Source organism: Molothrus ater, chromosome 13, assembly GCF_012460135.2.
Source record: "Molothrus ater isolate BHLD 08-10-18 breed brown headed cowbird chromosome 13, BPBGC_Mater_1.1, whole genome shotgun sequence".
Lineage (NCBI taxonomy): Eukaryota > Metazoa > Chordata > Aves > Passeriformes > Icteridae > Molothrus > Molothrus ater.
In genome coordinates, this window is record NC_050490.2 from 12,990,566 (window position 1) to 13,014,873 (window position 24,308).

Below are 24,308 nucleotides of genomic sequence, written 5' to 3' on the forward strand. Positions count from 1 at the left end.
CTGGTGCTCTGTGAACAGGGAGAGCTGCCTCTCATAGGGCACACGTAGCTCTGTGAGCCAGAGGGAAGGAAAGAGTTACCCCATGCCTTGTTTCCCAATGTGAGCAGTGAGACAAAGAGGGAAGGAAGATGACCTGACCCTGTGCAGCTGTTTACTACAGATGATTACAGGAGATTGAGATCTCAGGCTGTCCTTCTGCCTGACAAGGGCACTAATGGCATGGAGGGCTAGACAAGAGCCACATATGGTGGTAAGAGGAAGAGAGCAGTTAAAAGGAAGTAATAAGCCAAAATACTTCTAGGAACACAGCAGGAATGGCTGTCAAAAGACCAACATTTTAATCAACAAACTTTGTAGACAAGAGGCTTCCCACTAAGGGAATACACGGATTCCTGCTTTCACCAGCAGCTTCTACCTCCTGCATTTTCAAGGCTCAGCATGGTCTCTCCAAGCTTCCCTCAACAAGTATTTCCAGGGAGGGTGGCCTTCCAGAATCAGTCACAGAAGCAACATTCAACTCAGTCCCTGATGAACTGACGTTGAAAGCTGTGTGTCCCTTGCCCTGCCCCTCACACTCTCCTGGCTTTCCGTGGGCGGCAGCCGTTGTGGGGGACCGGGCTGTTGTCGGTGATGGAGATGATCTCCAAACCTCCCATTGTCAGCCCCTTGATGGCAGCCTGCAACAAAACAGCAGATGACAGCTATCAACACACAGAACAGTAAAGAAGGGAAAAAGCTCAGGGCAAAACAGTTTCGTCCCCCATCTGAAAATCAACTTGTTCCAATGCTTCTCACTTCTTAATTCTTAAAAATAAGTAACTCATTCAGAAAACCCAGTTTAAACTTATCTGCTCTAGTCCTTTCTTGAGCATTCCTACTTTTAGCCATAAGAAGCCCCAAATACAGCTTTTATTCTACCTCCAACATGGTAGTACTCTAAAATTATAATGACTCTAAAAATTCATTACTGGGCACTTAGGTGAGGAATCCTTTACATCAGCTTCAGAAAAACCAAGTTAATTGAAACCAGCCTGAGTTTAGGAAACATCCATGATAGCTGAGAAAATAAAGTATGGAAAAGAAACTCCAACACCTACTTTGCGTCCTGGTCCCAGTCCTTTCACCATGACTCGCACATGCAATACACCCTTCCCACGTGCCTTCTGTAAAAAGAACAACTGGTTAGTGTTCTCTCTGACATAAACTCTGGCTCCCCTGGTGTCTTTCATTTTCATAGTAGTATTTAAGTAAAAATAAAGATTAGGTAGTAATGGATAGAGAAGACATATATAGGGATTACTGCAGAGACACTAAGAGCAAACGAGGCTGGGGTATGGCCATGGCAGTTCAAGAGAACTTCTGTGCTAAACTGTGAGCTCTGCACAGAGAGAAAGCTCTCAAATCAAACTATCTGTGACTTAAAGCCAGAGCAAAAAAGGACATATCCATGGATACGTGACTGAAGTGGCAAGGGACTAACAATGACTAATTCTAAGTTGTTTTCCCTTCTCTAATGTGGCGATTTCTACCCTGTGAGCAGTGGATTCTTTCTGGAGGGTAAATGAGAAGAGCAGGCAAGCTTTAGATTTGCTGTGCAGGAGTCCACACCTCGAGGGCAAAAATTCTAGGGGCTTTCAAATTAGAAATGAAGAACTGCTGTACAGCACAGCCCTGCTGCCACCACGTGGAGGGAGCCACCTCTGGCTCTCTTTCTCATTGTGCTCTGGTGCAATTAACGTACTAACTACTTCAACAGTGACAGAATCAAGGTGTCCAAGCACAGCTACGCAGCTATTATGAGGCTCCAACAAGCACAGATTAATAGTGAAGATGTTCTTATATCCCTCTGAGTCAACCACAATAAGCTGTTGGCCAGCAGTGGCACCAAACTCCTCTGGCATGAAAGGCTGAAGTGAGTTCCACCTAAATTAGGGTAAGGATTTTCAGTTTAACCTTGCCTCATTCTGCTGTAATGAGGACTGTGACACAGCCAGCCTCATCTCCTCCACCTGGACACCCACATGGCTTTTTTCAGAAGGAGTTACAATAAATGACATGCAGCTGGAATGAACAGGTGCAAGAACATCACTTCCTCTGACTGGAACTGCTGGCTGGAGCTCAGTTCTGTGGTGGAGAGCAGATATAAAATATCCAGACAATAACTACAGCTACTTCTCAGTACCCTACGGTGCAAAACTTGAACTGCTACTGATTCAGAGGCTACATTCCCCAAATGACTGAGAAATGTTCACTTAGGAAAAGAGGAGGCTGTGCAGACCAGTGCCGGGAAAGGACAGGTTCCAAGTTACAATCACACATTTCCAATCACAACCTGCACAGCTCAGCTCCCACTTGGGGCATTTCTAACAGCTCTTTCAAACACACTTTGTGTGCAAATGAAACTCCAGCACCACAGTGCTGCCTGCGAGCCAGGGCTGTGCCCAGGGGCAGGCAGGCAGAGCTCCCCTCAGGAGGTGGGGATCACGGTGGGCACTCACCACTGCTGCTGCCATGGCTGCAGTCTGGGCTGCGATGGCAGTGCCCTTCTTGGCGTTCTGGAAGCCCTCTGTGCCGCAGGACGTGCGGGAGAACGGCTGGTTGTCAAAGCTCACCACCTGGATGTGCGTGCTGTGGAGGGACAGGGGCAGAGGCAAGAAGCAAGCCGGAACAAAGCTTTATTCTCCAGTTTCTCGCTCACCTTACTGGCATAACTGACTTCTGTCTCTCTTTCAAAGTATCCCACTCAAACCCACTACAGAGACCACCCAGCAGTGACCTGGTCATCTTACAGACCCCGGCAGAACCTTTCTGGAGGTGTGCTGTATCTCACTCAGCCCTTTCAGATCCACCTCTCACTGCATTTTATCTCTTCTATTAAAAAAAAAAAGCACAAGACACTTTTAGAACTTGAAAGAGCCTTAAGCAGTAACACATCACAGGAGCAATCACTGATGAAACACAATTGTCTCATGGAGAATATGATAAATTTTTCAACACCTGCACAGAAATAGTGCTAGAGCATGGGCTGGAAGTAACCTGCTCTTAAAACTATCAGCATCTAATTATTCATATCAGAATGTAATCAATACATAAAAACAATCTCACAGCTTTTAAGACACTCCAGTAACAGGTATGCTCCCTGAACACCACTGAGGTTTAAATCAGTATCATCTTCCCAGCCATGAACACCACTCCCTTGGCTGTTTTCCTTTGAGCCTTTAGATCAAAATGATGACAGGCCAAACCCCGGGTTCGAAGCTTTGATTTCACACGAGAGCAGGAATGGAGCAGCTCATTTGCTTACTTGTTGTACGTTGCTTTGATGTGAGCTATTGGGACCTCTTCATAAACCTTGCCATCCCATCTCATGGAGTTCCTCTGCAGGATTAAAGAGCTGAGGAGCAAAGTAAGAGTTGTCAGGCCTCGCTCTTTAAATATTACAAAGTTTCATTTCATATCGGGAAATAAAGAAAGAAGGGAGCAAACCTCCGAAAAACACAAGCTGCGTTTCTGATTGAGTCAAGCGGCTCCCTCCCCTTCCTCGGCTGAAAACCCACCGAAGGCGATAAAACCTCGCAGCAAGAGGCAGATGGCAGCGCCCTCCCGGCGCGGCCTGGCCTCGGCTCTCACCTCTGCTCGGTCGCGCTCTGCTTCTCCGTCTCCTTGGCAGCCGCCCCCGCCACGTCCTGCAGCCTCGGGGGGCCGGAGCGGAGCCCGCGGCACAGGGCGGCGGCGCGGCCCCTGAGGAGACAACGGCGGCTGAGCGCTGGGCGACAGCGGGCAGCCCCCAGCGGCCACCCCGCAGCAAGGGGAGCCCTCCCCGCTGTCCCCTCGCTGTCCCCCCGCTCCCCACAGCCCGTCCCGCCCTCTCCGCTCACCCCCAGCCCAGCACGCGTAGCCCGGCCAGCGCCATGGCCGCGCTGATGGCGGCGCTCGGCCCGCGCCGGGGAGCGGCCGCGCGGAGCACGCCGGGAGCGAGGAGGGGACATGGCGGGGCATTGTGGGGCGCGGGCCATGGCGGCGCCCCTGCGGCCGCGGGCGGCGGGCAGCGCTCGCTGGGTTTGTAGCGCTGCCGCGCGGCGCCCCTGGAGGCTCTTTGGGGCGATGTGCTTGTTGAGGCTTCCCCGAATCACGCAGCCTCTGGAAAAGGAGGAGGAAGAGGTGGCGGCGCTCATGGAGCAGGTAGAGGGGGATGTGTGCGTGTGTCTGCGTGAGGGTGTTGATGGGGAAATGGCGCCCTCAGGTATGAGGGGAGGGGAGCATCAGCGGCTGGTGGCCTCGCACACACCGTCTGTGATGTTGCTCACCAAGTGCCCTGCGTGCGATTTGCTCCACATCTCGTGGGTGTTGGAGGTGTCCCCATGGTCGCCTCCATGGTGTTGGTGTCCCACTCACACGCTCTGGCTGCAAGGAGGGAAGCCATGCTCAACCTCAGGAAATTCCTATTGCCTTACTTTCCTGAATTGGAAATAATTTAATTCTGCTTGCTAATACCTATAGTGCTTGTGGCTTAAGACTTCTTTATTTTGCTTTTCTAGATAGAGCTGGAGAGGAGCCTCTATTCTGATCATGAAGTGCGTAAGCTGGAGGAGGAGGAGCAGCTCAAGAAGAAGATGGAAAGCTTGTATGATGAGGATGAAGCTCGTGGCAAGACGGTCATCATGGCTCAAGACCTGGAGGAGAAGTGGGAGCAGAAGTTTCTGCGGTTCAAACCTGCCCCACGGATAACAGGTACAGCCTGCAGTTCGTGGTGGGTGAGAACACCCAGATTGTTTGCCAGAGTGCAATTCAGTAGAAGGAAGGCATTTTTGGTCTCTTTTTTTGTTTGTTTTAAAGAGAGTCTTGACACTGTGGCAGCACATGCACAGTTAACAGTCTGACAGGGAAATCAGTGTTCCCATGCTGCAAAAAAAGTGTGTGTTCACCAAAATGATGGGCATAGATGCAAAATGATGGACATAGATGTGGTTTCCAGACAAGAGAAATGTTTGGTCATTTGGTTCCCAAGCTCTGCTTAGTGCTCTTGTTGGTTTTTGTGAAGGTGGAGATCTAGGCTGCTTATTATAGAGTCTTTCTGGATAGGAGAACAGCAGCTGAATCCTGCGATGACTTCTAGAGTAACTGAGAGCATTCCTGTCTAGATTTCTGTCAAATTCCACGTACCCACATGTGTGTATTGTTTCTGGGTGTGAGGCCCAGAGGATTGATAACCGAGGGGGTCAGAGCATGCTGCCAGGAGACTTTGTTTCCAGCATGTGTTGGTTTTTGGCAGATGCTGACAAAAGCAACGATCGAACGTCGTTGAACAGGAAGCTGGACAGCAACCTGATGCTTCTGGTGAAACAGAAAATTGGTAACCAGGAGCTGTGGCTCCTGCCTCAAGTGGAGTGGCAGCCTGGAGAGACGCTACGGAGCACGGCTGAACGAGCCATGGCTACGTTTTTGGGTGTGTAGCTTGACCCTCCCTTTTGTTTGTCCCAGTGGTTTTCTTCCAGTGCCCTGTCTGAGGGATCTTTGCCATCTGCTGTAGTGAAATCTTCTCCCATCTGCTGGGAAAAGACATGTTGTGGCAGAGGGCTGGCACACTGGGAGTTGGGATCTCTGGCTGCCAGCAGCAGCAGTGCTATGTCTGGCCATCATGGGCCATTTTGGGGTATCACCAGACACCCCTGAATGTCTGGAGTTGCTTTGGGCTTCTCTTTCCCTGTTGTTGCCCTGTAGTAGCTTTTGTGGCGGATGGGTGATGAAGGCAAACATGTGTCCTTGCTTTTCACTCAAGATTGGCAAAGTTGGATACCCTCCTCTTCCTCCCTCTCCCACTCTAAGAGGACTCTCTGGTCTCCAAATGAGCTGTTTTTTCATGAGAAAAAAACACAGTTCTTTCACAGTTGTCAGTATTTCTGCCAAAGAGGGAACAGCCAGTCTGAACCTCATACAAGGAATGGCTTATGCTGTGTTGTTGTTATACAGGGGAGCAGTTATTGTTGTTCTGTGTTCTTATGTCTTACTCTCTTTCTCTTGCATTGCTGGCTTCTTGCAGGAGATCACATTCAAGCCAAAGTCCTGGGGAATGCACCATTTGGGATTTACAAGTATAAATTCCCCAGGGCCATCAGAACTGAGAATAACGTGGGAGCCAAAGTCTTCTTCTTCAAAGCCTTCCTCCAAAGCAGTGATTTGTCCCAGGCAAAGCTGAAGGCAGATTACCTGTGGGTCACAAAGAAGGAGCTGGGAGATTACCTGCAGTCAGAATACCTGAAAAAAGTCAATAGATTCCTCCTGAACTTGTGAGCAATGGCCTGTGCTCCAGCAGATGGGGAAGGTGTGGGACGTGGCTCCAGGGAGGAGCACAGCTGCTGCTTTGCATGGTCTGGGTGTATGAGATGTTCACTTGGGCTCTGGAGGATAATTTGCCTTTGCCTTATTTCCCAGTTCTCTTCACTGGCCCTGTACTGAATAAATATTAAATCTATACTTGGAAGTGAAGCTTTCCTGAGGGAGTTCTTTGCTCTTGTTGAATTCTCCTCCTCCACCTCTTCTGGAAATGCATGTTGTATCCTTTCCTCTCCCAAGAGTGTGGTTCCCTGGGGCTGTGCTACCCAGAAGATTTGCTTTCCTCTCCAGACTGCTGCCACAGGCTCAGCCTCAAAGGGTTTCTCCTTGCTGTAGCTAATGCTTATCACTGGTCCCTGCTCTCTGATAAGAGCAGCACTGGAGGGTTATCTGTGTGTCCAGGTGGGAACAGACTCTCCTGAACACCAGCCAGGACAGGATGGGTTTCTGGGCAATGTAAGCAGGGATATTCACAGCTTGTTAACTTCTAGTGTTAGCTGCCTCTGGCCTGGAGTCTGTGATGCACAGTGGCTGTGGAGGACACGGATCCATGAGGAATGGGCAGCTGCCTTCCCACTCTCACTGCCTCCCTGTGAGCCTCAGGTTACAGCAACAGACACTGAGGGAGGATAGCAGCAGCAGCAGCTGCTCTCTGTCTGGGCTGGGAGGCTCATTTTTCCTGGGAGGGGAAGGTGCTTTAGCATTGCTGTCTCATGGGAGCAGCCTCAAAGGTGTCTCTAGGGAGTTCTTGGCTCCCATTCCCACTGCATCAGGCCAGCACTGCTAACCAGCACAGCTGGGTCTGCCTCAGGTAGCCTGACCCTATTACCCTAGTTTCTTTATTAGAAGATCTATCCTGGGCTTGTGTGGTGCTGTCTTGGCCCTCTGGGGATGGTTCTGTTGTTGGAGGTTTTTTCTGGTTGTAAATGTTGCTGTTCAGTAGTCAAGAGTGCTGCTGGACCTCGCAGGGAATGAGCTTGCTCCAGCAGCAGGGAGAGAGGGAGGAAATAACTGTCATAAATCATCCAGAGAGAGTTTGGACTCCAGAGGTGAACTGGAGATTGCTGTATGTACTTTATCAATCCTTTGGGAGCTGTTGAGCTCCAGGCTTCAAATTAAAGTTATCCTTAATCACTCTGCAAGACACTGGGGTGGAACGTAGCACAGCAGCCTTCTATTTTCCAATGCTGGACAGTCTGGGAGCTGCAGGTTTGCCATAAATTACCAACAAAACTTGGCTCCTGGAAGCATCCTCACAGGCCTGGCAGGGAGGCTGAGTCTGCAGCAGAGAGCAGTGGCAAAGAGGAAATAAATGTGGAGCAGAACATGTGCCTGAAAGGCTGCAGATTTTTGGCTGCTCTCTGAGGTCAGCACTGCTGAAGGGAGCCCTATTGCCTTCTCCAGGACTGGAAGATCCTGAAGCAGGGGGAGGCGAGTCCTTCCCCTCAGGCTGTGCCCTCCTGTGGGGGCACATGGGTGCAGTCAGTACAGGTTTTCTCTGCCACTCTTGTTTCAGGCTGTCCCTGGCTCCAGAAGATGCAGCTGGGACCTCACCATGGCAGGTTTTGTATTGCTAGGACAAAACTTTCAAAGCATAGAAAATGCTGTTTAATCTGTGCTTGCTCCCAAAAGACAGAGCACAAATGAAAGAAAAGGCTGTACTGAAACCTTGCTGATCTTCAGACCCAGGCAGTTCCTATTTCTGGATTACTCAAGCTGCAAGTCTTTGGGCATTGTCTGTGCTGAGAGATGTGTAGCTCCTTCAGCAGTGCAAAGGTCAGAATCAACAGCATCCTACATTTTTAAATGTTTTTCCTTGTCCTCAGACCTTACAGGTAGCATGTGTGTGAGAAACTTGGTCTTTTCTGAAAGCTGAAAGTGTTTTTTCATCACCTGAAATAAAAATTCCTGCTTGCAACCTCTGTGGGAACGGCACCATCTATTTATTTATTTAAAATATTTTTATTTTTCCTGTAGTTGATTTTATTTAAAGCCACTCAGCCAGTTGCTGCAAACAACCACAGATCCTGTAGCTTGGAGGCTTTTGCTCAGTTCTCCTGTGTGACCTCTTCTTCCCCAGCCTTGGGGAGAGGGAAGCTGGAGGATCCTAAAGGATGGCTTGAATCTTCTCATTTCCTCTACTCCCAAACTCCTGCAGTAGGTCACTGAGGCTGTTCTTTTCCTTTGGGAACTTGGTGGCTGCAGGCTGCCTTTCCACTCAGCATGAACCTATTCCCATACTCAGGGCTGCAGAAGTCTGAGCAGGCTGGTGGTAACTGCTGAAAAGGCAGCACAAAGCCCGAGAGCCTCTTCTGAGAGAGCAGAAGGAACCTGTGGAGTTGTGGCTGTGTGAAAGCTGCTGCAGTCCAGCACAAACACCAGGGGGAGCATTTTACTTTGGTTGAAACACAAAACTCCCTTTGCAAATGTGATGGAGAGCCACCAGAGTTTGTCTGGGTGTTGAAGGAGGCTGGAGCTTTTTCGGCCTCAAACCCTGGAGGGTTTTTCTCACTTTGATGAAGCCCCTCTTACATGAGATCTCTGCCAGAACCTGAGGCTGCACCAAGTGCCTGAGGAAGAAACTGAGTTTGTTGTGGTTCTTCAGTGCAAGGCAGGGTGAGATCATTTGAAGAGCTCTCCTGCGAAGGGTGCACTGCAGAGAGGAATTTTGGAAAGGACCCATAGCTCCTCGCTTTGAGAGCAGCAATGTGAGGCTTATCTAAGCAGTCCCAGGTAAGATCCGTGCTGCTGTTAACCACTCCTGACTGTGCACACCAGAGAGCAAGCTCCTGACTGCTCAGGCTGCAGAGGCTTTCTGCTCCTCAAAACCAGTTTTGGCATGGGGTGCTTCCATTCTTAAGGGTCAAATAAAAAAAGCCTCATCCTTTCTCTCTCCAAGGGGAAGGAAGCACCTGAAGATGTCCTGGCCCTGGTGTGGTGCAGTCCAGCAGCTGTTGCTAAAAGTCTCCAATAGCAGACACAAATGGAAGGAGCAGTTGCATTCTAAAGCACTGGCATCTAAGCCATCGCTTAAACTCCCATGTTAGAAGAGGGAGCTGAGAGTTTTCTTTGTGGCAAGTTGACACTAACACTCCCCTCCAGTGGAGAAGAAATAACAAGTCCTAATAAAAACACTTCTCAGCTTCACAGATACAGTTTTCCTTTACTTTTACAAAATTGTTGCCTAGCTGAAATCCCTCCTTGTCTCTGTAAGTTTTGGGGGTTGGTGCTCTCTAAGCAGAGCCCTGCTCATATGTTTTGTGATAGTTTGAACTGTTGAGAACCTCACACTTTCTCACATAATGGGAAACTCCAGTATAAAAACAAACCCTGCTGTTTGTTGCTCCTTTTGGCTTCTTTATTGCCCCAAGCAATGAAAGTCTTCAGAACTATGAAGATAAATACACATGGAGCCAGGAGAGGTCTTTGGAGCCACAGGCTACACCTCTTCCTGCTCTCTGAAAACCTGCAGGAGGAGAGATGCTATTCTCCCAAATACAACCATGAGCAGGGATGCATGCTGGGGGTGCAGGTAGCATCCTGAGGCATCCCTGACTGCCAGGCCAGGGGTGAGCTGGCTCAGGGACAATGGGAATTGTGCTGTCCCAGCTGCTGCAGTCTTTGGGCTCACTCTCTGTCCTGGAGGAGGAATCATCTCCAGCAGCATCAGTCCCTTTGCCTTTATGTTCAGGCTCCCATTCTTGTGTTGGAAGGGATCTCTGTCTCTGGAAGGAATTTTTGTGCAGGTTCTGCCCTTTCCTGCTGTGCTCTGCTGCCTGCAGGGGATGCAGCCTGGGCTGCTCTGCTCATGGCAGCCCAGAGACCCAGCAGAAAGTTGTGTGGGAAATCTTGAGGTCACCAGTGGCACGAGTGGACTAGATCCCATCCTTTTGTTTTTGGGGACACCTTTTTCCTCCTTTTTCTTGTGAAACCCCTGTGGTTGGTATAACCAGCATGTTGGAAAGACACAGAGTGGGACAGTCAGGAGGCAAGGCTTGAGTGAATCTCTGCAAAAGTAAGAATGGATATAAAATAAAGGGTACTGCTGGGAAACTTGTACTCAGGGTCGAATTTCCTCAGAAGCTTTGTTGATACTACCCAATCCTTGACATCCATCCCTCAAAAAGAAAAGCCAGGAATTTTTGAGGTGAGTGTGAAATGCTGACAGCAGGAACACCCTTCAGGTAGTTCCAGCTACAGCTTTGCTGTCAAGGCTACTTTTCCCTAACAGATCTTGTGGGGTATAAAATCCTTTGTCAGGACTTCATAAGCAATGCTTGAAGACCCAGGGGAATTCCTCAATTGAATTATAAAGTGTCTTTCAGCAATGAAGCTTCAAAACTGAGGCACTGAAGCCTCTATGGAGAGAATGCAGGGCTTTAGGACTCACCATCACAGCCCACTCCAGGAGCAGGACTGTGCACAGCCGGCAACTGGCTCTTTACCTGGCTGCTGAACATCCAATTTCATAATTGACCAATGCAAAAGTTGAGGAAAAGATTTTACATCTAACAGTTTGAATTTTAAGCTGAACTCTGTTGGAGCTTAAGGTGAGAGTTGATATTGAAGGCAGATCATCTTCTGAGGGGCTGCTCTTCCTCTCAGGCATCTGGGCAGAGGGAGATTGGGAACATCATGACATGAGGCATGGGCCAGCACTGCTGCTGCCTGATGGCTTTCTGCTCTCTCTCATCTATCAAAGTAATTATACCCATTACATTTCTCCTTTCAGGTTTTACCCTCCCAAATGTTATTCCTCAGCAGTAAACCTGTGGGGTGAGTGAATTGTTGGGGAAAAATCCTAGGTATAATCCAGGTTTAATGGGCACATAGGAAAAACACACTGGGTTTGGAGGGTGGCTCAGCCAGCGTCCTGCTTCTGCAGACAAATAGAAATTTATCTTGATGTGTGTATATATCTAGTTTCATGATCTGTGAGCTCTTAATAATTGGTTTGGTGACCTGCTGGCAGTATTCTCTCTGTGTAGAGCTTTCCCCAGCCCCCAGTTAATATAATGGGTCACAAATCCCATTTGCTTTTGAATTCTGAGTAATCCTTTTGTTAATGTTGCCTATTGCTTTTCTGGAAGCACTGGAGGAAACCGGAGCCATGTGCTAATCAGTAAATCTGATTCTGCGGGTTCCGAAGCCGCTGCCCTGCCCCGCCTGCCCTTTCCAAATGCCCGGTTTGTGTCAGACCCAAAGCTCCCCTCTGCAGAACAGCAATTGCTTCCCAAGCTGGGAAGTGGCAGGGCTTCAAGCTTCAAGTGGCACGGGCTGCAAATGTTGGATGAGCTTGAGGAAAGAGGGATCTGCTGGGGAGTGGGCAGCCAAGATGTGAGGGGTTTGGAGAGGAGGGAAATTGGGCATTCAGGGTGTCTGATCCCACCAGTGCCCTGTGTGGAGGGGCAGTGAGTCCCCCATTTTAGGGGGTGGGACCCATGGGGACCCATTTTTCAGCCTCTGCTCCATCAGCACTCCCAGCTCGACATCCAGTCTTGTCCCTCCTTAGGGAATGTGGTGCAGCAGGCAGTGCCTTCCACCAGAATGCTGGGGCTAGCAGGGGCAGGAGGCAGTGAGCAAGATGGGCATTACCTGTCCCAGATCTTTCTGGATTTCATATCCCTTAATTTTCTCTGCCTGCAAATAGGATTACAGCGAGTCTTGCCTGTTCTCTCCTGCCCTTGTGGGTAGGTAGTTATCTGAACCCTTTCAGAGGAAAAAGAAGCTGCCAGACACCCCCTAAGGTGATTCCAGGTACATCCCTGCTGAAGGAAGGAAGGAAGGGAGAGCATCAGCTCCCGAGATTGCCTGAAGACAAAGTTAAAATCACCAGCTACAGGGGCTGGCAGGGATTGTGTTCCTGCTGCAGTGATTACCCATGGATTGAACTGGGTGGGAATCTTCAGAGGTATGTCCAAGCACCAGAATATTCCAAGCCACAAAGTCAGTGTTTCTTGATTACTTTTGTTTGTTTCCTGATTTTCTCTAAGTTTTCAGTCTCCTGCACAGCTGATAAGCCTCACCCTTCACCCTTTTCCCTCATTCTTCCATTTGTCTCCCTATTTTTAGCCTGTCTGTGGCACTCTTCACACAATGCCTGTGTGCACTGCTTTGATCAGAGCTGCTGACAATGATGACATGACCTTGAAGGCAGCGGCTTGCAGCAAGTCAAGCTGTGCTGTATTTAGTTAGCTTCTTGTACTGGGCATGGTGTCACAACCCAGGCAGGCACACAGCATCGCCTCTCCTCACTCCCATGCTGTTTTCCTTGATAGTTCCCACCAGGACTTGGGCTATTTGACTCCAAACCCATTCCCTGGCTCTGGCCCAGAGTGAGGAGCATGGCAGGGAATTATCAGTGCTGGGAGCTTGATGCTCAAATGTTGCTGGCTCTAATCTAAGAGCTAAATTCCCCCGAGGATGGAGGTGAATGCTGCTTGCTGCCTTTGAAACAGCTCAGTGCTAGGCACTAGATGGCAGGCAGTGACTGGGAAATCCTTCCAGTGGAGTTTTATTTCCCTTTCCCCTTAAAATAACCTCCTGCTCTAGCTCTGGCACGCTCCAGCGTGGGAACCTGGAGCATGGAATAAGGATCAACAATTTTTAACTGCTGTGTTCAAGCTTGTATCTCTCACGTTGAAGGATCCCAGTGATTGGCAGATGGTTGTCTTTGCTCCACTGAGGCTTGACAAGAAGCAGGAGAGTCCAAAGAGCTTCTAGTGCAGGGAAAAGAGGCAGGGAACAGGCAGGCAGCATGTGAGAATAGAGGGTGGATGGAGGGCAGGTGCTGAGGTGTGCCCAGGGCACTGTGCAGGGGTTAGGGAGGGATAGGGGTCCATCCATATGAAATAGGGATAGAGGCAAAAAATGATTGTGTGTGTTTGATGCAAACAAGGGAGAGTCAAGCAATCCCTAAGGATGAATTTCCTATAAGCCTTGTTGTGCAGCAGTTGCTTTGGAGAGGGCAGTGTTGAGGTTTCAGCCACATGCTGTCCCTCACCTTGCGAGGGGGAGGGTGGTCACCAGGCTCTGGCTGTGGGGCTTAGTCACTGGGGAGGGCCTGATCCTCTCTCCAGACTGGCACAGCATGCCTTTGATTTACTTGGGCTGGGCTTGGGGGTTTATCCCCAAAAGTACACATAAAAGTGGACTCACCTAGAAGAATATATTTGTACCCTACTCTACTCCAGTGATGCAGCAGCATGTGCTCCCATGCACTGTTGGAGGCAGGAGTGGCAAAATCCCTTCTTTAGTGACCAGGGGTCTATATTCAGCATGTCCCTGGACCCTGCTGTGTGCTGCTCCCACCTCTATGGAGCTCAGGACAAGACAGCACCCATGGTGCCAGGTGCCTGGCTGTCCTGTTCCCAGGCACCAGCACAGAGCCACAGCCCCTGTGCCACACTCTGGGTGTTGTAGGTCCTCTGTAAGCACCTTCCAACAAAAAGGGGATTATCTTTAGCTTGTTAGAGTCCTTGCAGGGAGGGAGAATAAGGCTCTTTGCTCTGAAACGTTCTCTTCCTTGGGATTACAAGATAATGCATATGAAACGACATTAGCTCAGCCAGGTTTATGGATTATTTGAAAATCAAATTCTTTTAATCTCATCCACCATCTGGCACCAGCATAACAGCCAGCAGCCAGCTCGCTGCCACTTCCACCCTGACTGTGTCGGAGTAACTGAAAATGTCACAGCCACTGAGGGGACACCAGCATCCCTGGCTGTCACCCTGCATCCTGGCACCAGCACCCAGGCCTGCCTTGTCCTGATTTCTTCCCCAGACAGCGTGGAGGGAACGTGTCTCTGAGGAACTGGAGGGAGGCCTTGGCACGCACTGGGAATGAACAGACGGACGAGGAACGTTTCACTGCTTGTGCCTGTGTGACCATGAGGCTCAAAGCCAGAGGGGTTCCCCGGCCTTGGGTAAAGGTTAAGGTAGAGCAGGGGAACTGCCAGTCTCACTGATGTGATTTGCAGTGATCTCCTGGCTGGGCAGGGAGGGATGAGGGTGCAGGATGCTGATGCAGAGTTTTTTCTGGGGAGGTTGTGGTTCCTTGTGGATATTAACTGGGAGCTGCATCTGTGCTCAGTGGTGGGGCTGGAGGCTCCATGGGTACCAGAGAGGCAGGGAGCACTTGTGCTGTTTGCCAGGGACAGTACAAGCAGGAATGCTGTCCCCAAGGGGCAGGACAGAGTGGGACAGCCTGTCAGAGGTGCAGCATGGAGCACTCGTGAGGCATTGCCATGGGCAGCACCACAGAGCCCAACCTGGCTCCCTCTCCCTGGCTCACAGGTCAAGGAGCAGAGGGACTGGAGGGTGGTGAGGGATCCCACCAGAGCTTCCAGAACTGGGGATGAGTGAGTGAGTGAGTGAGTGAGTGAGTGAGTGAGTGAGTGAGTGAGTGAGTGAGTGAGTGAGTGAGTGAGTGATGTGTGCTGGGCACTGTCATCCCCACTCCAGCTCCACATCTGATTTTTCAGATGCCAAGCCAGCTGGGCTGCAGAGCTGCTTGGTTCTCCTGTTTTTGGTTTCTGTGCTGAGCCTCAATACAACCATCCATCTTCTCCTGTCTCCTCCAGAACACTTCTGTACCTACTACCAAGGAGCGCTCTAATCTCAGTACCCATTTAACATGAATAAAAAGCCTTCTGGGACAATAGGTCACGGTTATACAATTTAGCTCAAGTAGAGAAAAGGCCTTTATGGCTGTGAATACATGAATACTTAAAATATATATATAACATTGGTTAACATCAGGACTTATAAGCATAATATATATATATAGCACTGGGCTAACAGTCTGTGCCTTGACTCCCTCCACAGAAGGCTGGAGCTGTTCTGCCTGTCAGCTCTGGCCCAGTGACTCTTCATGCTGGAGTCAAAATTTGCTCTGCTGCCCATTTTTTGCAGGGCTTTTGGTGTGGTGAGCAGTTGTTACAGGCAGGGAGCTCTGTGACTGCTGCTTGGTGGGGATCAGGATGAGGAGGGTGAGAATATAGCACCTCTGTCCACAGGTAGAAATGCACACAGAACCAGGCTGGGGTAGCTGCTGTGCCATGCATCAATTTGCTCCCATGATTTGTGTGCCCTGAAGAGAGTTGCATGCAAATAAAAAAAAAAAAAGAAGAAAATCAAGAAAAAGAAAAATGAATAGCTTTAAAGAAAAGAAATTGTCATTTCTGTAGGTAATTAATTACTAATTATACAATCTCGGCATTGTCTGTATCATTACAATTACTTGGTTTTTCAATACATTGTAGCTTTAATTAAATAAACCCTTAGATTCTTCTTTTTTCTCCTCATCTCTAACACAAAGTAATTTTTTTTTTTAGTGCCAAAGAATAAATTAATTGTGTAATTAGTGACTTTTACATTGTCACTCCTGAAAAGGTTATTTCCAGGTTGTTTGTATGAAGGGGCTGGAGAATGCTTGTGAAATGTTGTTTGATACCAAGACTCCTGGGAATTACCTGTCTGTGGCTGGGGATGCTGGTGGAGAAATCTGGGGAGAGTTGCCAGTGGGATTTGCCAGTGCTGGAGCACAAATGGCAAGAAGGGGATGCTAGGGCTAGATGGAGGAAGCTGTCAAGCACTGCTCGTTATCCCCTTGCTTATTTGCATGTTTGTGAATAAATAAATTTCATTTTGATGCAGAAATGCCCTCTAGAAGGCATCTTCAGACCCTCCAGACAGGAGGTGAATGGCAGTGAAGCTGTGGCTGCTTCTGTGTGCTCCCTCTGCTACAGGTGGAAAGGAAAGGAAGGAAAGGAAGGAAAAACCCCAGGGGGCTGTGAGCTGGTGGGGATGGCACGTCACCCCCTGCCCCACCACCTGCAGGGGACATGGCAGATCCCAGGCAGGAAAAGGGGAATTTAGCATGCAGCTAGTGATAGGGATAGATCTTAATAGATCTGCACTTATTATTTGGAAAAGAAAATCAGGATTACAGGCTTATGAAGGATTAGCAAGCATGAATGCATATTTCTGCATATAGTGCTCCTTTTGTAAACCCATTGTGCCATTAGGCTGATATAGAGTTATACCATTACCAGCATGACATCAGTGTATCAGATAGTCTTGATTAGAAGACCCAGCAGCTGTACAAAGGAAAACAGGGCATTCCTGCAAGCCTGCTGATCCTCTGCTGTTGGTACCTCGTGGTTTGCCTCAAAAACATACTGGTTTTCAGACAGCATCAACACCACCACCAGTAGGACAGACACCCTGTGGGCACTGGCCCACCTCCTGGGCCTGTCAAAGTGACCACATGGAGGTTTTTAATATTTCAGCTGCCCTGTCCTGTGGGTTTTAAAGTAGCAACAGGAAAGTGAATGCATGAGAATCCCCAAGTGTCTGCACTCAGCTATAATGGTGGAGAGAGATCTTGGATTGCTCAGAAGAGGCTGGATCACTCATGGATATTTGTGTAGGGGTCTTTCAGTGTGGCTGAAGCTGCATTTCTGGTTTTAGCCGGAATACAAAAGGATCCTCATAAAGGTGGTGTGTCTGCTGGCTTTGAGCACTGCACATCCTCAAGGACAGCAGCTGCCAGGTCTTAGCTCTGGGAGCCCCAGAGATGTGGGAGCTACCTGAAGGTGTAAAGAATTTGATGCAAACATGGAAAACTTCAAGAGCCTTCCTGTACTTCATAGCCTGCAAGTCTTGGCCCCCCCATGACTGTCAGTGTGTGGGTAACCTTAGCAAACCCAATCCCTTGGCTGTAAGCTTCCCTAGGGGTCACCTTTGTAAGTAGAGTTGTGCTGAGCAAGAAACTGGGATGGAGGAGCAGGAAGTGAGTGGTTATGAGATTTCAGAGCCTCTATGTGTATGAGTACAAGTTTTGATTTTTACTAAATATTTTCCCTTTTCGTTTAAACCATTGTGTTTTTTTTTTTCCAGGGAAATGTAATAAGAGCCCATGTGTTTCTAACTAAATGGCAGCCTGTGCTTAGCAAACAACCCAGGGTCTAGTTTGGATGGGATCCCTGCATTGATGTTGCTGGAAATCAAATAAGTTGAATAAGGCAGCTTGTTGCCCAGAGCTGTTTGTTTATTGGGCCAAAGGGAGTGAGGAGCCCATGGAGCACCCAGGGCTGCAGGAAGCTCTGTGGGACAGCAGGATGTCTCTGTTCTGCTCTGATGTTGTCCTTTCCTTGCTGTCAGTCAGCTGTCACAGCATTCCAGGAATGATCCCAGTGCTGGAGGCAGCCAGCTCCATCCATGGGCTCCCCTTAGCACTCCTGCCTCTCCTTTTGAAGGTGATTTTCAGCAAGAAAATTTGATTTTTCCTACCTCTGTGGTCCACAAAATACATCCACCTAGGGGTCTCCCACTTCCACACTGGGATGAAGAGCATCTCTTCAGAGTGAGTGACCTGCTGCTGCTAGAGTTGCCGGTCCCTTGGGCAGCCACTTCCATTTTGCCTCCTCTTCTTGCTGCAGGTTCCCTCCCCTCTCATTCACTGATCTCCTGCAAGTGTCACTTTGCTGACACTTTAGGCTTGAACTGGGACCAGTTTCCTTTTTGCCCTGTCATGGTCCTGGAGCCTTCAGAGCTCAGATCACTTTTGAGTGTGAGATTCCAAAATACTTTGAAATACTTGAAAAACAGTATGCATTTTTTTTCTCTCTCCATTGAAGTGTATGTCTGTGGGGGTTTTGTTATTTTTTCCTTGAACATGTTTAAAGTTTCTTTTGGCCATAATTTCTTCTTGTGATGTAAGTGTTCTGACAAACTTGACCCTATGCTGCAAAGCAGTTCTGCATGAATGATCCAAGTAGGTCAAGCAATCTTCCTCTCTGCTTCTTTCACTTGAAGTCAAAAATGACCCTACAGCCACAAGCCCAGTGTGTAGAACCCAGTGCACCCTACAATACCAAACCAGAGTGCACCCAGCCCTGGCTGATGTGTGCTGATATGGTTTCAGAGGTACTGATGCTGCTGCTGGTGTGTCCTTTCTGAGGCCATCAGCGTCAGCAGCCCTGTTAGCTGTGACATGAGGAGGGTGACTCATGGGCTGCGCTGACACAAGCACTGCCAGGGCCTCCATGGGCTAGCAGGTTCCTAACCTGCGTCAGCAAAATGAGGGGTGAAGAAAGGAAATGAGAATCACAACCAAACCTGAGTCTGAGGGGCAGGGAGCAAGGGGGGTGGGAAGGTCATCTCCCTCTGAGCCTGTGTCCCCACAGCCCCCACACCTGACCAGGCACAAGCTGCAGGTGGACCCAGCTCCAGACTGGGAGCTGGGAAGTGCTGCTGTTATTTTTAGATGCTGGAAACATTGACTCTGGACATGTTCTCCAACTTTCTTACCCTGCTGAGAGCCTTGGGGCATCTTCCTCACCTCTCCCTGCAGAGGCTTTTGAGGGGCTGATTCTTGTGGGTTGGCACCTCTGATTTCCTGGTTTTGCCATTAATATTTTGTTTGCTGGTGCAACAAACCCTCCTTAGGTCAAAACTGCAGAGGGAAGCAGATGAGAAGTGCTTAACAGTCCTGAAGCTGAGCAAGCAGCTGAGAAGGCTGGTCAAAGCAAAATTAAGATGCTGTGAACCTCGTTGCAATGATTAATGGCTCTTTTTATATGAAGATGTTCAGAAACTGACATTTACTGAAGAAATGAGAGTGAAGTCTTTGGAATAAACTAGGAAGAGTTGTTTAGGTTTTTTTAATAAAAATAGATGTTTCAGCCAATACAAGCAATTAAGCATTCCTTGGTGCTTCTCCTTTCTTGCAGTCTGTAACAGAAGAAAAAACATGGAGAGACAAATAGCTCAGTTTGGATCATGGGACAACTGGACTGGAGCATGACCTGCAGCTATGGTGGCTTTCAGGAAGTGCTGAATGGGGGTGATGAACCAGCCCATCCTCACCCTGTGTGTCCTTGACAGCTCTCTGAGCTGCAGGACAGGAGATAATGAGATGGCAGGAGACAATCTCAGTGACCACCCCTACCAGCAGCCTGGCAGCAGCTCCCAGCCCAGCCCACCCTCAGCAGCAAGCAGAGCAGACAGCAGCATCCTCAGCACTCATTCCTGTACCTGCATCCTTTGAGCCTTCCTTCATCACCACCCCAAGCATGGAAAGCAGCCTGGAAAGCTGGGGGGGTCATATCTCCCTGGATGCTCTCAACAGTGCTACCCCAAGAGCAAATCTGATATCACAAGTCAGTAATGAATTGGAGCTGGGCTGTAATGATTTCTAAAAATGTTTTCTAAGGCTGGCTGTCGATGCCACAGCTCAATCTTTAAAAGGATTTCACTGTTCCTAGAGCAGAATCCAAGAGAGCACTCTGCATCTGTTTACCATGCAGAAGAGTCAAAAATGGCTCTCCTCCCTCCTGGGTCCCTGCAGCTTCTCTGGCAGAATTAAAAGGCACATGTGGAGCTTCAGTGCTGGGGTGAAGAAGAGTGGGAACAGAAAAGAAGAATCCTCTGTTTCATCCCACCTGCTCTGTGATGGTGACTTGCCCCGAACAGTCTCAGGAAAATCCTGTGTAAATGGAACATAAATGTTTTATGAATTCAGCCCTGGTGGAGTAAATTAAAGGGTCATTAATGGCCTCATTAAAGAGCTTTGCACTTTGTTCTGAATTATGAAAGCTATCATGCAATGTTAAACTAAATGGAGTTTTCAGTGAGACTTTAAAACTCTTTAACCAGTTCCCTCTCCCCTTCTGTCTCTCTCTATTATTTTCTTCCCCCCTATTTTTTTGGTCTCTGAGAAATGTCTTTCGAGGGAGCTGCCTGTAGTGCTACAAACTAGATTTCAATTATAAATCTTCTTATGCTCCACTAATTGCCCAGAATTTTTCTCAAGAGCTGCCTGAGGTTAATGCTGATGAAGAAAGAGCCCTTTTGTCTTTTCTTGAAATGGTACCTCCCTCCCCCACCTCTGACGAGACATCAAGCAGGGAATTACCTATAATGACACCCAAATGGGATGCAGAGAGCTGCCATGGGGGCAGAAAGACAAATTTGCTGTGTCTTTGCTTTTGATACCTGGGGAAAATCCTTTGGCTCCTCCAGTATCTCCCAGTGTGGCTCTTGGTGGACCCCAGGAGCCTTCCCTTGCTCTTGGTAGGATATCATCTGGTGCTCAGTGGTGTCAAGAGAGTGTAAGAGCTCACCCTCAACAAGATCCGGCAGAAACTGGGGCTGTAAGGGCATTCCTGGGAGCTGTAACTGCTGCAGCATCCTGGCTGCCACCACAGGGTCCTTGTCCCTGCCCCAGGTTTGGGGATGAGGAGCACTGAAGCCTCTTCTGCAGCATGGCAGTGACTCCATAGAAAGATCCATTTTGTGCCTTTGCAGATGTTGCTGTGGATAAACAATTGCCAGGTTGTTTTGGATCAGGCAGGTTTTTGCCTCTGTTCTGGGTGTTGGGTGGCCAGGTCCTGCCCCTGCAGCTGGCCCAGGAGATAAGGGCAGTGTCCTCAGGTGTACAAGCCCAGTGCATTTGGAGAGAGAGGCTTTGGAATCCATGTTCAGGAGCCAGCATTTTCACTGCTGTTGGGTTTGAGTGTGTGGGAATAAAGAACCATCCCCTGGTCACCTTCCTGCCTTTCCCCAGAAAGAGGAAAGAGGATGCTGAACCCCACACCTCAGTGCAGAGAAGAGAGATCCCCATGTCTGGGGGCAGCAGCCTCTTGCTTAAGATCCAGCTGCACTGCTAACGTGGGCAGAAACTATCCTAAAACACAAAAAACTGTTGTTTTGCCACAACTTTTCCCCCTGGACACAGCTATTTCACCACCAAAAGAAGATCCTCAAGCCTGGCCTGGAAATTCTTGTGATGCTGGAGGCAGAGCTGGGTCTCCCCACAGGACATGGCTGGTCGCAGCTGGGGCCCTTTCCCCTCCCCAGCCTACCTTTAAGGCTCTTGCTCGGACTTTGTGACTTAGCTTGCCCTCTGCAAGTTCTTCACACAGCTACACAACAAATTATACCCCTTATTAACTAATTAAGCTGTTTCTCCAACCAGGCAGGAAAGAGAGGAGGTTGTTATTATTTCTATTTTTAAATATCTGTGAGAGGCACATGTGCTTGAGCAGAGGCTTAGCCCAGGTAAGACACGAGGGGTGGACAGGGCCAGCTGAGAGGCCCTGACGTAGCAACAAAGTCCCTTTGCTGGCTTTGCTGTTTAGTTTGCCATGTCTGGGACAGATCTGGGGAGTGATGGTGGCAGGCTGTGATGGGAGAAGCACAGGAGGACGCTGAGCTCCATCAGTGTGTGACTCCAGCAGGGTCCTGCAGGAGCCCAGGGGACTCCCTGCCTCTGCCAGCCAGTGCCAGCTGAGCAGTGGGTTTTAACCCCCACACTCGTGTCTCTGGAGGCTCAGAGCCTCAGGCAGAGAGCTGGCAGCCCACGCTTCCCCATGTGGATTTGTTCGAGCCACATTCCCCAGTGCCCAGCTCCCCAGAGCCCCCATCATCCTCACTCTCTCCTGAGACCATTCACATTTATTTTTTGGGGGGGGGGGGGGGCTTCCTTAGAGATCAAGAGTCACTCCCCAGAGCAGCCCTTGATGGGACTGGTCCAGCCCTGGGACATCCCAGTGTCTCTCCTGGCCATCAAGAGATTCCCAGTGGGAGTTCCAGCCAAGGCTTTGCTGCTACACCAGGCTTCACCTTATTGAGGCTCTCTGGATGCTCTTCAGCCAGCATCCTGGCTGGCTCCTGGCAGCCTGCACTGCAGAGCTGCACTGCCCAGAGGCTCTGTCTGCCTCGTGGCTCCTTTCCTCTGAGGTGGGGACACTGTGGCTGCTTCTGCTGCCCAGCATGTGGGAAAGGACGGGAATGCTGCAAGAGCTCTGCTCAGAAATGCTGCTGCTGGCTGGCAAGCCCTGGCCTCCTTCCCTGCCCCAGGATGTGTGCCACGGGGACAGGGAGATGCCTGAGAGCTGGGGCCAGATGAAAACCACTGCAGATGAAACCACTGATGTGAGGGCTTTTTGGGCCTGGTGTGGGGGTCAGGAACCACTGGTGCTTCATATCCAGCTTGATGGGGGCTCAAGCTCAAAAAATAGTGTTTGCCATAATTTATATATCAGTCCAGGTACTGGGCATGTCCTGGGGGAGCTGGGCAGAGTATTAACAACAACAACAACAAAAAAATCAAAATGACCACCACCAAAATGCTCAGGGGTGGGGGCTACTGGCAGCCCCCAGCTGGGTTGGTGGGGAGCTTGCTCTGTGGCCATTCTGCTTTTTTACTTCATAGAGCTGTGTAGCTTGTATTTTCTTTCCTCTGAGGGCTTTGTTTGCTTGCTTGTTTGATTTTATTTTCCCCTTAATGCCTCCCTGCAGGGTGTGCTCCAGGGGTCTGCAGAGGCTGACCTGCTCTCTGGCTGGTGTGGAGGTTTCCTTGCTGGAAGCTGCTCCTGCTGCCTCCAGCCTGTCACATCCCTGCCAGATGCCAACTTTCCTTTGGTGCTGCTTGCTGCTGAGGGGGATCTCTGAGTATCTCTGACCTCAGGAGAGGGGCTGGTGCTCTGGTGAGGGATGGGGACCATTGCACAGGGTGATTTAGAAAGGCTGACAGGCAGAGTGGCAGCCCTATAAACCATGTTTATGCTGATAGAATTAGCGGAGCCGTGGCCGGGCTGTGCTGGAGCCCTGCAGCTGGAATGAGCATCAGAAGGGGCCAAGCCCTGCAGCAGCTGCCCTCAGCTGCCAAATCCCTCTGAGGGGATGGGGCTGGGCTGCAGGCAGTGGATCCCTGGTGGTTTGTAAAGAGGGGGTGCAGTGGGCAGCAGGCTTTTGGGCAAGGTGGGAGGATAGGAGTTTTCAGCGAGTTTTCTCTCTTTCCGCGGATCCGAAAAATCCAATCCGCGGTTGGATTAAACTGCATGAAAGATGTGGATAGTGTTTATACTGATGATGGTTATTTTAAGTATAGGCATGTATTTACATGTGAAAAGAATCAAAACCCCTAAGCTGTGGCATGCCTTGCAGTGTGCTATATGCAGTTCAGTGACTGTCCCTGAATTGGCCAGTGTCAAATAAGCTATTTGGATCTTAGATGCCTTTTGATGCTTTTTTCTGCTGGTGTCTGTGGACATGGGCTCCTCATGGCCCCAGTGCTGGGAACTGTGGGCACAGACTCCTCTGCAGCCCGGTGCCACCATCCCTGGGGACACATGGAGTGTGGGGGGCTCGAGGCTGGGACCAGGTGGAGGGTGTGGGGTCGGTGCTGTGGTGGGAGTGCCTGCAGAGTGTGCTGTGGCTTCAGGGATGCCACAGTGACCTGTCAAGTGCCAGGAACAGCAGCTCCTGGGTGTTTGCCACGACAGCTTCCCACAGGTGCCATGAAGGAGGGATGCTGAGGAGCCAGAGCTGGGCTCTGCTGCCTGCAACATGCTTGGGATTTGAGGGGCTCTGTTTGCTCCCAGGTGGGCAGGCAGTGCTGGAGAAAGACCAGGGGTGCCACACCATGGATGAAGCAGCAATAGTGGCATGGGAAATGTAGAAATGCCAAAGCTGGTGGCAAATCTAGGGGTCAATGCCGCATATGCTGCCCTTCTCCCTGCCACTGTCCCTGCAGGGCTACTGGGGGTGCAGGGTGGCCCTGCTTCCAGCAGGGATAAGGGAGGATGTGTCTGGGGTGCAGAGAGCATCCTGTGCCATTCCTGGCCTGCACAAATGGAAGATGGAAGGGCAAAGGGACAGCTCCTCAGGCAGGGAGGTTGCTGCAGGCACAGCTGAGGAGCTGCAGAAATTCTTTGCACTGTTTCCAGCAAAGTGAGTGATGGGGACTAGGGAAGAGGGAAGGATATGGGTGGGGAGCAGACTTAGCAAATGACTTCACCGTTGGTTAAATTTCTTCCGCACTAAAACATTGCAGGATTTGGGGAAATAAGCACAAGTCTGCCATGAAAAGTATCCCACCTCTAGCTGTGGCCAGGCAACGAGGGGAAAGTGCTTGTAAAGTCATTGATGATGCAAAGCCACACCAGGAAAACATGGGACAGG

At 49.8% G+C, this 24,308-nt stretch overlaps 2 protein-coding genes across 2 annotated transcripts; one reads left to right on the forward strand and one right to left on the reverse strand.

Annotated features, from left to right (window-relative positions):
* Nucleotides 1–315: 315 nt before the first annotated feature.
* MRPS11 (mitochondrial ribosomal protein S11) lies at nucleotides 316–3,596 on the reverse strand. The gene is made up of 5 exons (XM_054516232.1): nucleotides 3,487–3,596; nucleotides 3,305–3,394; nucleotides 2,499–2,628; nucleotides 1,098–1,163; nucleotides 316–677 (listed from the first exon to the last, which is right to left on the reverse strand). Exons 2-5 carry the CDS (start codon nucleotides 3,367–3,369, stop codon nucleotides 570–572), a joined length of 369 nt encoding a protein of 122 aa, XP_054372207.1. The 5' UTR covers nucleotides 3,370–3,394; nucleotides 3,487–3,596; the 3' UTR covers nucleotides 316–569.
* Nucleotides 3,597–3,981: 385 nt separating this feature from the next.
* On the forward strand, nucleotides 3,982–6,486 carry MRPL46 (mitochondrial ribosomal protein L46). The gene is made up of 4 exons (XM_036389458.2): nucleotides 3,982–4,182; nucleotides 4,539–4,731; nucleotides 5,273–5,446; nucleotides 6,041–6,486. The coding sequence occupies exons 1-4, from the start codon at nucleotides 3,988–3,990 to the stop codon at nucleotides 6,289–6,291; spliced, it is 813 nt and encodes a 270-aa protein (XP_036245351.2). The 5' UTR covers nucleotides 3,982–3,987; the 3' UTR covers nucleotides 6,292–6,486.
* Nucleotides 6,487–24,308: the final 17,822 nt, after the last annotated feature.

Excerpts from the sequence above, each read along its gene's own strand:
- MRPS11 (XM_054516232.1), bottom strand. The coding sequence starts at position 3,369 with ATGAGATGGGATGGCAAGGTTTATGAAGAGGTCCCAATAGCTCACATC. Across the intron at positions 2,629-3,304 it reads ATCAAAGCAACGTACAACAA|CACGCACATCCAGGTGGTGA; the intron begins GTAAGCAAATGA and ends GTCCCTCCACAG. Across the intron at positions 1,164-2,498 it reads CAGCCATGGCAGCAGCAGTG|AAGGCACGTGGGAAGGGTGT; the intron begins GTGAGTGCCCAC and ends TTCTTTTTACAG.
- MRPL46 (XM_036389458.2), top strand. The coding sequence starts at position 3,988 with ATGGCGGGGCATTGTGGGGCGCGGGCCATGGCGGCGCCCCTGCGGCCG. Across the intron at positions 4,732-5,272 it reads ACCTGCCCCACGGATAACAG|ATGCTGACAAAAGCAACGAT; the intron begins GTACAGCCTGCA and ends GGTTTTTGGCAG. Across the intron at positions 5,447-6,040 it reads AGCCATGGCTACGTTTTTGG|GAGATCACATTCAAGCCAAA; the intron begins GTGTGTAGCTTG and ends GGCTTCTTGCAG.